General features: G+C 36.4%; 1 protein-coding gene across 3 annotated transcripts in view; it reads left to right on the top strand.

Moving 5' to 3' along the window:
• LOC149804499 (poly [ADP-ribose] polymerase tankyrase-like) overlaps positions 1 to 12,639 on the top strand; it is a 201,083-nt gene that overhangs the window by 173,741 nt on the left and 14,703 nt on the right. For all 3 annotated transcript variants that reach the window (XR_016416027.1, XM_089940712.1, XM_089940711.1), the window contains 4 exons: positions 2,133 to 2,240; positions 7,324 to 7,529; positions 8,070 to 8,162; positions 11,988 to 12,120. Coding sequence is in view for 2 of the 3 variants with exons in the window: in XM_089940712.1 (XP_089796838.1) it covers positions 2,133 to 2,240; positions 7,324 to 7,529; positions 8,070 to 8,162; positions 11,988 to 12,120 (540 nt within the window). In the remaining variant the exon portion in view is untranslated. The remainder of the gene's footprint in view (positions 1 to 2,132; positions 2,241 to 7,323; positions 7,530 to 8,069; positions 8,163 to 11,987; positions 12,121 to 12,639) is intronic.

Below are 12,639 nucleotides of genomic sequence, written 5' to 3'. Positions count from 1 at the left end.
CAGCTTATCAGATTATTGGAGCTGAGAAAGTGTTAATGGATATACCAGTGGGTTATTTTGTGCCTGAAAATGGTGTTAAATATGTGTCTGATGTAATTGCTGGATGGACAGAAAGAGACAGCATGCTGGTCAGTCACCATTTTCAGCAAATGTATCAAAGGTAGAATACCAAGCCAAATTAAAATACAGACAATTTAAATGAAAAAAATGCAATTTTAATTTAGCTCTGCGAAGCCATGTGCTGCGAACTATATATTCCTATTGGACTACTACCTGTTAGTTGTCAGTGACATTTGGGTTAAGTTATACTACATACTTAAAAATGAACAACTTGAAATTAAGAAGTAAAGATTTTTATTTCATCAAAATACCTCTGTCTGGTGGCTAGAGTAAGTCCTGCATCTAATTAAATGAAATGGCCTTTAATGGCCCAAAATGGCATATTAGTAGATGTAAAGTTTATGTCTGTCTGTAATCTGTATACTGAAAATAAACTAGTAAATCACATAAAAGGGCACCACCTACCATTGACAGAACTTCGAAGATGAAAAGAAAAGTTCACATGTTTATCAATAATGTATCATATTGTAGACTGTGTATTGTTAATCTTATCAATACACGGCACACACACACTCACATAAATATATCCATGCATACACACATATCCCATTAAACCATGATGTCATGAAACTTGGTATGGATATGCAGTTGATAAGTTCTACATCCTTACTGCAAACAAGAGGTCCCTGTTACTTTCACTTCATACCTAAGTAACTTTTTAAAGTACATTTAAACATCTTTTATTGGGGGATGTTTATGTTGAATCCTTTAGCTTGGTAATTGGACACATCTTTTTTAGAACTACACCTTTAAAACCAAAGATCACCAAGACTTGCCTTTTTTAATGCTTTACTAATTTAAGTTAACTATTTTTGTTTAGCGCAACACTACATAGATTTGTCCATGTACAGCCCTCTGACCAGTACAGTTGAAAGTAGGAATAAATGTTTATTCATTTGTAAATTTTCATATTAAAGAGTATACATTGGAGATTCTGATTGGATTATGATACCTTGCCCTGAGCAGGTTAACTGCATTTTACATGTCAATGTATATTGGAATTAGATGAGTACATGGACTGCATGCATTTCATGTCAAGTCAAAGTTTTAGAGGCTGATCCAGGTAATTACTAATACATGCAATATACTTTAATTGTGGTTGGACTGTCACCTCATGGTTAGGGCTGTTCTTGTCAAACATACATGGCATCTAGGAGTAGTTAGCCATAGATTCAGTTTAGAATTTTTTTGTATCATTTTCATATGATCTCTCAGTAATTAGTTTACTCTGGCATATATATATATATATTTTAAAAACGTCTTTCATGGGTACCATGTATGTCTAAATGCAACAGCCCTTTTTCAGAGCCTTTACTTTCACACAGTAAAAGTGGGCATATCGGGGTAAACAGTGATAAGAGATTCTTAAGCAAATATCAATAACCATGATTTTAAAAAGAAATGGTTCAACAATATTGATTATTGGTGTGTGTTAGCTTACCTGACTTTAAGGTCCAGTGTGCTTATTATATGACACTTCATCTGTTGTGTGTCAGACATCTGTCAGCTATGGCTATTTTAAACTTCATCTCAAAAACCATGTGACCAATGTTGATCAATTTGGCACACAGCTTCCTGGCATTAAGCACTCAGATTTGTACAAATGATGCCAATCTGCAGTCAGATATGGCTATCCATTACCAACAAGAGTAAAGACACTTTAAAAGACCCATGTGAGCAATGTAAGGAAAACTTGAGTCTCTTGTCAACTCATTTTAGTATGTCTACTTTGATACCATCAAAAGAAAAGTTCTTTTTTGATTTATATCTTTTATGCCTTATCATAGTGGCCAGCATTTTGTTGTCAAGATCACTTTTGTGTGAATTCATTTTTGCACAATAGGCAGAGACTTCATAGAAGTGAGTTATTTAATCATTGATTAGACTCTTTTCTCATTTTTGCATCTCAGTTGTCTTGCAGAAGCAAGCTTGGGGAAAAAAAGAGTGATTCACATCAAAACAAACTCGGACAATGCACTATCATATCCATTTTTTTTAATTTGAATCTGCAGAAGTGAATCCCCTGGACTACATCTACCGTGCCATAGGTTGCTGCATTCAGCCACTCAGGGAGGATGACATAGAGTCTCAGTATATCCTCAAGTACATCCATAGCTCAAGTAAGTCACCCACCTAACAAACCTTCAAGTACAGGAACAGCTCATGCAGGGCTCACCCACACCCCTACCATTCTCCAGTGTATCAACAGCTCAAGTAAGTCACCCACTTAACCTTCCAGGCCATTAATAGTTCATATAAGGCGCACATCCATCCCACCTTCCTAGCCTTTCTCAAGCTAGTTATTCATCTATTCTTTAAGTACATCCTGACCGCTCCGGTGGCCTAGTGGTTAGAGCATCCACCTCGGATGCGGGAGATTGTGAGTCATACCAAAGACTTACAAAAATGGTACTAACAGCTGCCTCACTTGGCACTCAGCATTAAGAGGTTAGTGTTAGGACTGGTTGGCCTGGTGTCAGGATAATGTGACTGGGTGGGACATCATGCAACATGTCTGCATTAATAATCCAAATCACACACACACACACACTTTAAGTACATCCACAGCTCAAGTAAGTAACTGTAGTCATTTACGTTTCCTTCCTTATGTGCATCCTGAGTGTCAGTCATGTAACAATCCACAAGCTCAGGTAAGTCATACAACTAACCTTCCCCAAGCACATCTACAGATTAAGTCAATGAACTAACCTTGCACAAGTACATCTACAGATTAAGTCAATGAACTAACCTTGCACAAGTACATCTACAGATTAAGTCAATGAACTAACCTTGCACAAGTACATCTACAGACTAAGTCAGTGAACTAACCTTGCACAAGTACATCTACAGATTAAGTCAATGAACTAACCTTGCACAAGTACATCCACAGATTAAGTCAATGAACTAACTTTGCACAAGTACATCTACAGATTAAGTCAATGAACTAACCTTGCACAAGTACATCTACAGATTAAGTCAATGAACTAACCTTGCACAAGTACATCTACAGATTAAGTCACTGAACTAACCTTGCACAAGTACATCTACAGATTAAGTCACTGAACTAACCTTGCACAAGTACATCTACAGATTAAGTCACTGAACTAACTTTGCACAAGTACATCTACAGATTAAGTCAATGAACTAACCTTGCACAAGTACATCTACAGATTAAGTCAATGAACTAACCTTGCACAAGTACATCTACAGACTAAGTCAGTGAACTAACCTTGCACAAGTACATCTACAGACTAAGTCAATGAACTAACTTTGCACAAGTACATCTTCAGATTAAGTCAATGAACTAACCTTGCACAAGTACATCTTCAGATTAAGTCAATGAACTAACCTTGCACAAGTACATCCACAGATTAAGTCAATGAACTAACTTTGCACAAGTACATCTACAGATTAAGTCAATGAACTAACCTTGCACAAGTACATCTACAGATTAAGTCAGTGAACTAACCTTGCACAAGTACATCTTCAGATTAAGTCAATGAACTAACCTTGCACAAGTACATCTTCAGATTAAGTCAATGAACTAACCTTGCACAAGTACATCCAGAGATTAAGTCAATGAACTAACTTTGCACAAGTACATCTACAGATTAAGTCAATGAACTAACCTTGCACAAGTACATCTACAGATTAAGTCACTGAACTAACCTTGCACAAGTACATCTACAGATTAAGTCAATGAACTAACCTTGCACAAGTACATCCACAGATTAAGTCAATGAACTAACTTTGCACAAGTACATCTACAGATTAAGTCAATGAACTAACCTTGCACAAGTACATCTACAGATTAAGTCAATGAACTAACCTTGCACAAGTACATCTACAGACTAAGTCAGTGAACTAACCTTGCACAAGTACATCTTCAGATTAAGTCAATGAACTAACCTTGCACAAGTACATCTACAGATTAAGTCACTGAACTAACCTTGCACAAGTACATCCACAGATTAAGTCACTGAACTAACTTTGCACAAGTACATCTACAGATTAAGTCACTGAACTAACCTTGCACAAGTACATCCACAGATTAAGTCACTGAACTAACTTTGCATAAGTACATCTACAGATTAAGTCACTGAACTAACTTTGCACAAGTACATCTACAGATTAAGTCACTGAACTAACCTTGCACAAGTACATCCACAGATTAAGTCACTGAACTAACTTTGCATAAGTACATCTACAGATTAAGTCACTGAACTAACCTTGCACAAGTACATCCACAGATTAAGTCACTGAACTAACTTTGCATAAGTACATCTACAGATTAAGTCACTGAACTAACTTTGCACAAGTACATCTACAGATTAAGTCACTGAACTAACCTTGCACAAGTACATCCACAGATTAAGTCACTGAACTAACTTTGCATAAGTACATCTACAGATTAAGTCACTGAACTAACCTTGCACAAGTACATCTACAGATTAAGTCAATGAACTAACCTTGCACAAGTACATCCACAGATTAAGTCACTGAACTAACTTTGCATAAGTACATCTACAGATTAAGTCAATGAACTAACCTTCCCCAAGCACATCTACAGATTAAGTCACTGAACTAACCTTGCACAAGTACATCTACAGATTAAGTCAATGAACTAACCTTGCACAAGTACATCTACAGATTAAGTCAATGAACTAACCTTGCACAAGTACATCTACAGATTAAGTCACTGAACTAACCTTGCACAAGTACATCTACAGACTAAGTCAGTGAACTAACCTTGCACAAGTACATCTTCAGATTAAGTCAATGAACTAACCTTGCACAAGTACATCTACAGATTAAGTCAATGAACTAACTTTGCACAAGTACATCTACAGATTAAGTCAATGAACTAACCTTGCACAAGTACATCTACAGATTAAGTCACTGAACTAACTTTGCATAAGTACATCTACAGATTAAGTCACTGAACTAACTTTGCATAAGTACATCTACAGATTAAGTCACTGAACTAACCTTGCACAAGTACATCCACAGATTAAGTCACTGAACTAACTTTGCATAAGTACATCTACAGATTAAGTCACTGAACTAACTTTGCACAAGTACATCTACAGATTAAGTCACTGAACTAACCTTGCACAAGTACATCCACAGATTAAGTCACTGAACTAACTTTGCATAAGTACATCTACAGATTAAGTCACTGAACTAACCTTGCACAAGTACATCTACAGATTAAGTCACTGAACTAACTTTGCACAAGTACATCTACAGATTAAGTCAATGAACTAACCTTGCACAAGTACATCTACAGATTAAGTCACTGAACTAACCTTGCACAAGTACATCTACAGATTAAGTCACTGAACTAACTTTGCATAAGTACATCCACAGATTAAGTCACTGAACTAACCTTGCACAAGTACATCCACAGATTAAGTCACTGAACTAACTTTGCACAAGTACATCCACAGATTAAGTCAATGAACTAACTTTGCACAAGTACATCTACAGATTAAGTCACTGAACTAACTTTGCACAAGTACATCCACAGATTAAGTCACTGAACTAACCTTGCACAAGTACATCTACAGATTAAGTCACTAAACTAACCTTGCACAAGTACATCTACAGATTAAGTCACTGAACTAACTTTGCATAAGTACATCCACAGATTAAGTCACTGAACTAACCTTGCACAAGTACATCCACAGATTAAGTCACTGAACTAACTTTGCACAAGTACATCCACAGATTAAGTCAATGAACTAACTTTGCACAAGTACATCTACAGATTAAGTCACTGAACTAACCTTGCACAAGTACATCTACAGATTAAGTCAATGAACTAACTTTGCATAAGTACATCTACAGATTAAGTCACTGAACTAACCTTGCACAAGTACATCTACAGATTAAGTCACTGAACTAACCTTGCACAAGTACATCTACAGATTAAGTCACTGAACTAACTTTGCATAAGTACATCCACAGATTAAGTCACTGAACTAACCTTGCACAAGTACATCCACAGATTAAGTCACTGAACTAACTTTGCACAAGTACATCCACAGATTAAGTCAGTGAACTAACTTTGCACAAGTACATCTACAGATTAAGTCACTGAACTAACCTTGCACAAGTACATCTACAGATTAAGTCAATGAACTAACTTTGCACAAGTACATCTACAGATTAAGTCAATGAACTAACCTTGCACAAGTACATCTACAGATTAAGTCACTGAACTAACCTTGCACAAGTACATCCACATCTATGGTAATCAAACAACTAATCTTCAAGTACATTTTACAGCTCAAGTGAGTCATACAACTAACCTTTCATAAGCACATCCACATGTTGGATAAATCTTACAATTAACCTTCCATAACTGCATTCACAACTCCATTATGTCACCCAAATAATCTTTATCAAATACATCTACAGTAAGTCACTTGTTTCATCCTCAATTTCATCTGCAGCTGCAGTGAGTTATCCTCATCAGCCTTTCTAAAGTACAAGAAGAGCTCATAAGTCAACCAACTAACCATGCCTTCGTATCTGTAATAAGCCCCTCACCTCTGTATTCATGCCAACCTTGCCCAAGTAAGTAATTTGATCTCCTCGTTGATCCCAACCCTAACTCTAGTAGGTTCCTCCTCACTGCATCTAAGATGACTAAGCTAAAGTAGTTCTCAACTGTTGATACCTGTAACCATATTACATTAAGTAAACCCATTGCCAGTATACTTTCATACTTGCCCCACTCCTCAACTTCTTACCCTTTACTGTCCTTGTCCACACTGCCATTTCAGTTCTGCCTACAATATGATCCCTATCACCTCCAATGTTAAAAAGGTTTGCCTTCTCAGCTCAAGTAATTTCCATGAACAAGTCTTGTATCATTGCCTGTTATGTAAAAATGAGATTGAAAGCAACTGATATTACCTTTTCACAGTTGACAAAGAAATCCTATTCTTAGAGAATTTACATGTGGGCTTGGACGTTGTAAAAATAATGCTCGTCTTTCAGTCAAAAGAGTTTGGGTTCAAATCCTACCATCAGACCAAACCAAGTCAACTGCAATGGTGCATCCTTGAACAAAGCCCTTTTATCCAATTGCCACAGCACTATATAACCTACTTGTGTTGCTATTTCATAAAACACCAAACCAAAATAAATGTAGTCTATTATACAGGCTTCTTCTTTCACTAACTTTACTTATAGGTAAACAGAAAGTATCACCAACCAAAGTACTTGGAATCTTCAAGCTGTTACGCCCTGGAGAAGAAGAACGTCTGCGAAAACTAGCCCTGGAGAACCACAAACTGTTATGGCATGGCAGTGGGGTAGCAAATTTCATGAGCATTTTATACAAGGGTCTTCTGGTTTCACCACCTGAGGTTCCCATTACAGGACATGCCTTTGGTGAGGTGAGTAGTCAATTTGGCTTGGCTCAGATTATCTGTCAGTATCAGTACTTTATGTAGGCTTATAATTTACTTTTGGATAGATCACCAATTATCCTGATTTTAGATTAGCAGTACCATTTAATCTATGCAGTATGGTGTCCTGATTAAGTACTTTAGCTAATACAAGTGTTTTAGTTAAATAATTAATTTTGATTTGCTTTGTCAAAGTGAATGTGACAGTGTTAAGTCTCTGTTGGAGTCAGTAGAAGCTGCTTTAAGTATTGGCACAGTTCAACTTTCACGCATAATTATTGTGACAAAGTATATGTTAGGTTAATATTTTGGGCACACATGAATTGGTACACATGGAACGAAGCGTGAGTGTATATGTGTGCGGAGAAGATAGACTTCTGAATCATTTCCCAAGCATATTTGGACTTTAGATATTTTTGTTGATTGATATAAGCATACGGTTAATATGAAATAATGAGCATTTTGGGGGGTTAAAAAAAAGTTGAATGCTTGGAGCAATTTTACTGACCAGTTTTCTTATTTTTGCAGGGTATATACTTGTCTGATAGTTTTGTGAAGTCCAGCATGTATTGTAACAACCCGAATCCCAACTCAGAAGTAAAATTTGCATTGCTGTGTGAGGTGAGTTGCATTGAGCTTAAAATTTAATTGCAGAGTCACATTTTTAAAAAGGCTGATTTTATTATGAATACATGTAGAATTACTGTAATCTTAGAATTAGCTTGATACTGTTTGCAATTAATAATTAGTAAATACCACATATATCAAAGGACTTCAGGTATGGTTTATAATTTTGATATCTGGAGTCTGAATTCAGTATTGTAATATATTAGATACAGCTGTAATCATCCACCAATGTCTAAAAATACAGAAGTAGTAGCACCTGATACAACTTGAAAAAGTAGGTGGACAGTTTGGACATGATGCATTTAGGATAGTTTGGACACACTTGATACTTTATGGACACTTTGGACTCTTGATGCTTTATGGACAGTTTGGACACTTGATGTTTTATGGACAGTTTGGGCACACTTGATACTTTTAGTACAGTTTGAACACACTTGATACTTTTAGTACAGTTTGAACACACTTGATGCTTTATGGACAGTTTGGACACTTGGTGCTTTATGGACAGTTTGGACACTATGCTTTATGGACAGTTTAGACACCGATACTTTGAATGCTGTTTTGGAACTAAAAATACCTTGTTTGCTTGACTGAAATGGTTAGATGGTCTGCACAATTTGTGGCGCAGAATTGGCCATAACTTGATTCTTATTTATTTTTGACTTTCTGTATATTTTCAGGCAGGCAGAATATAAAGTTAACATTAAAATTTAAGGAATATCTTTTCATATTGTTATCAAGTTGACATTAAATTTAAGGAAGATTTTATATTTTCAGCTGACAAATATCCAGCACAGAACTATAAAAAAAATTAATGATCATATAGTAACCAGTTCCATGTAGCAGTTGGTACACTCTCTCGCTCAGGGTTATCCAACATACTGCCCATGGGCCAGAGTCTGGCCCACCAAAGGTTTCTATCTTTCCTGCCAACCTTTCATAAATTGAGATTTGTGCTTTATAATCCCTTATCTTTCTGAAGAAAATTGCAACATGGCCATTCATACAAAAAGATTGAAAGTCCCTGCTTAATTTAATTGCAAAAGGATTACTTTCAGTGAATTTTAACACATCATCAGCCTCTGATGTCTCAGATCTCCCGTCCTTCATCACTCCTGTAATTTTTATTGCAGTTTTTTCACAAGTGTTGCACCATAGTTGAGATGGGGGTGGGGTGGGGGAGGGGGCATTGCTGTACCTCAGTCTTACTTTAATTGTCAGTATGAGGGGAGTTGTTAAACTTGTCAGGACGTTGGCAGTTTAGGGTGGGAGGATATCCCCCATTTTCACTCATAGTTGGAGACTAGGTGTGCAGACAACAAATGCATCTGTTTATTCATCTAATATAATATAAATTTTGGCTGCTTCATAAAAATTCTGTTAAAGATATTATTAGCTCAACTGGTCAAAGACAAAAAGAATATATTGGAAGGTGTGTTGTCTGTCATCTGCCATCCATCCATCCATTAACACAAGTTTAAGTTTGTTATTGCTATTCCTCCTAAACTATTTAGAGGATTGACCTGAAACTTTACACACAAATCAATCACATTGTCTGGTTATTCCTAATTGAAAATACTGCTGCTATGACAACCACAATGGCCACCTTACTTTTCCTAATTGGATGGTTTCAGCATGTGACTTTTACTAAAAGACTTCTTATAATGACCTGCTGTTTCTAGAACAAAATGGTACCGATATGACATTCAAAGGCCACAAGGCAGATATCTAAAAAGTCTTATCACAAATCTACTTGAATGGAAACTTATATTGATGTGGAGTTTTCACCAGAATGTGTTTTTAATGTGCAGTTGGTCCTAAATGAAAGTGATGCTGATCTGACATCTTGTGCGGCCACTACAGCAGCCATCTTTAACATCTTTTTATTATTGCTTATCATAATGGAAAGTCATATCTTGCAAATATTGTTATATCTTGCAAATATTGTTATCTCTTGCAAATATTGTTGACTCTACTTCTCTCCAAATTGATGCCTATGTCAACATTTTTTATTTTAGCAATATACTTCTTATGTTAACTTGTTGGTGCTAGTTGTACAACCACTATCGTTACCACACTAGCTATCTTTAAAATCTTTCTGTCACTACTTCCTAGAAATGGATGATCATTATGATGGGATTTTCAACAAGACCTAAATGAAAGTGGTGCCAGTTGTACATCCCCCAGCATGGATGATCATCATGACATTGGGTTTTCTCTATATGACTTCTAATCATGTCTACTTTACCCTGAATGAAAGTGGTGCCAGTTGTACATCCAATATGGCTGCCATGATGACTGTCTTATAATTTTTGTCAGTACTTCCCTGAATGGATGATCATCATGACATTGGGTTTCTCTATATGACTTCTAATCATGTCTACTTTACCCTGAATGAAAGTGGTGCCAGTTGTACATCCAATATGGCTGCCATGATGACTGTCTTATAATTTTTGTCAGTACTTCCCTGAATGGATGATCATCATGACATTGGGTTTCTCTATATGACTTCTAATCATGTCTACTTTACCATGAATGAAAGTGGTGCCAGTTGTACATCCAATATGGCTGCCATGATGACTGTCTTATAATTTTTGTCAGTACTTCCCTGAATGGATGATCATCATGACTTTGGGTTTCTCTATATGACTTTTAATCGTGTCTACTTTACCCAAAATGAAAATGGTGCTAAGCTGACATGAAAAAATGTTCAGCAAAAGCTAATTTAAAAATAGATTCAGTTCTATAATGATCTCAAAATAATGTAATTTTCTACATGCATTAAAAAGTACAGTGGAAAACATACTTTTTAAGACTCAGGCCAGAAATTATTAGTTTTGGAACTTGAGTTTGTGTGTGGATTATAGACCTTAAATCTAGATGAGAGCTGCACATGGATACAGTATCATGAGTCTAGTATGCAAAAACAAAGAAGAGGAAAAATAGAAGTTACATTTTAACCCAATTGCACAGGCAGGGGCAAAATACCCAGAGAAAGCAATGTCTTTATTCACCTAAGCATCCAGTTATATGAAAATCTTTTGGATGCTTGTTTGGATCCATTCAGAAGCTGTCCCCAGAATGTGTTTCCTACCTTATTTCAGGTAAAAATGAAATGAATTTTCAGGGGGCAATGAGCTGTCTGCTTGCTTGTCAGCTCTCTGACAATGCTCAGACATCAGAGAATATGAATACTTATAATGTCTAAATCAGCTCTCTGACAATGCTCAGACATCAGAGAACATGAATACTTACACATGTAATGTCTAAATCCTCTTTTATATGATCAAGCTTACTTAAGGTAAGGAAAAGGGTAAAATTACAGTTCCCATGAAGTGACATGTTATGGATACAAATTAAGAAGGAGAAAGTTCAGGATATTTCCCCCCAAAAATTCTGGGGTTGCCAAAATACATTGAGACAACCAGGTAACCTAATGCATTTAGTGGAATCATCTCTGAACTATGTACAAGAGAGAAGCAGAACGAATAGCTGTCAGTATCCATGTGCTTCTTCAGATTGACCCTGATGTATTTGCCTTTGGTAAGGTGTGGCATCTTTTGAAATAAGAGTATTGTATCTGTGCCAGTCTATTGGATTAAGATACAAAGTTGGCTAATCATGATTCTCCTAACAATGGATTAAGACAACGTTGGCTAATTGTAACTTTGCTAATCATTGAATTAAGACATATAGTTGGCTAATTGTATCTGTGTTAATCATTGGATTAAGACAAAGTTGGCTAACTGTAACTTTGCTAATCATTGAACTAAGACACAAATTTGGTAGTGGTTGTTTAAAATATGTCAATTTTTTTAGGTTGCGCTGGGAAACATCAAGGAGGAAGTAGATGCTAATATTGAAGTGGATCTGGTTAACACTGAGTATACCAGTTTGAAAATCCGGGGTAGGGAGGCACCCAACCAAGCCTGGGATGTTGCACTTCCATTTGGTAAGTAGTCCTTTGCCTGCATGAGAATTTTCTGATTTAATCTGGAATTGGAGATCGACCTGTTTGGCTCTGCCAGAGGTTTGTTATGGTTTTGGTTAAAGTTCTTAATTTGCATACATCTCCGATACCCCCTTTAAGAGTTTCATCCTGCCTACTTGAGACTGTTCATTTTGAAGCAAAGACTTGTCACTCTGTAACATTTTGGCTCACCCCTTTAACCTCTGGGTCATTGGGGTCAAGGTCAAAGTAATATACAATTTACATTGCGGTTTGTGCTAAAACAGTCTGCTTCAAATTAGATCTTCACTGGCCTATGTGAAGATCTGGTGGCATCCGCTTAAGGGTCATGTGACCTTTGAATTAAGGGTCATGTTACCATAATTGCTAATTTTAAGGGTCATGTTCTGATGATCTGTGTTATTACCATAATTGCTAATTTTCAGTCAGTCAGATTAAATCTTGTATCTTCACATTGGGGAGACTGAGACTGAGCATTTTGGCATCAGTGTGTGCTGAACA

Source organism: Sinohyriopsis cumingii, chromosome 2 (assembly GCF_028554795.1).
Source record: "Sinohyriopsis cumingii isolate HCF-2022 chromosome 2, ASM2855479v2, whole genome shotgun sequence".
Lineage (NCBI taxonomy): Eukaryota > Metazoa > Mollusca > Bivalvia > Unionida > Unionidae > Sinohyriopsis > Sinohyriopsis cumingii.
Note: the sequence above shows the minus strand (reverse complement) of the source record. Positions and strands in the feature narration are given on the sequence as shown.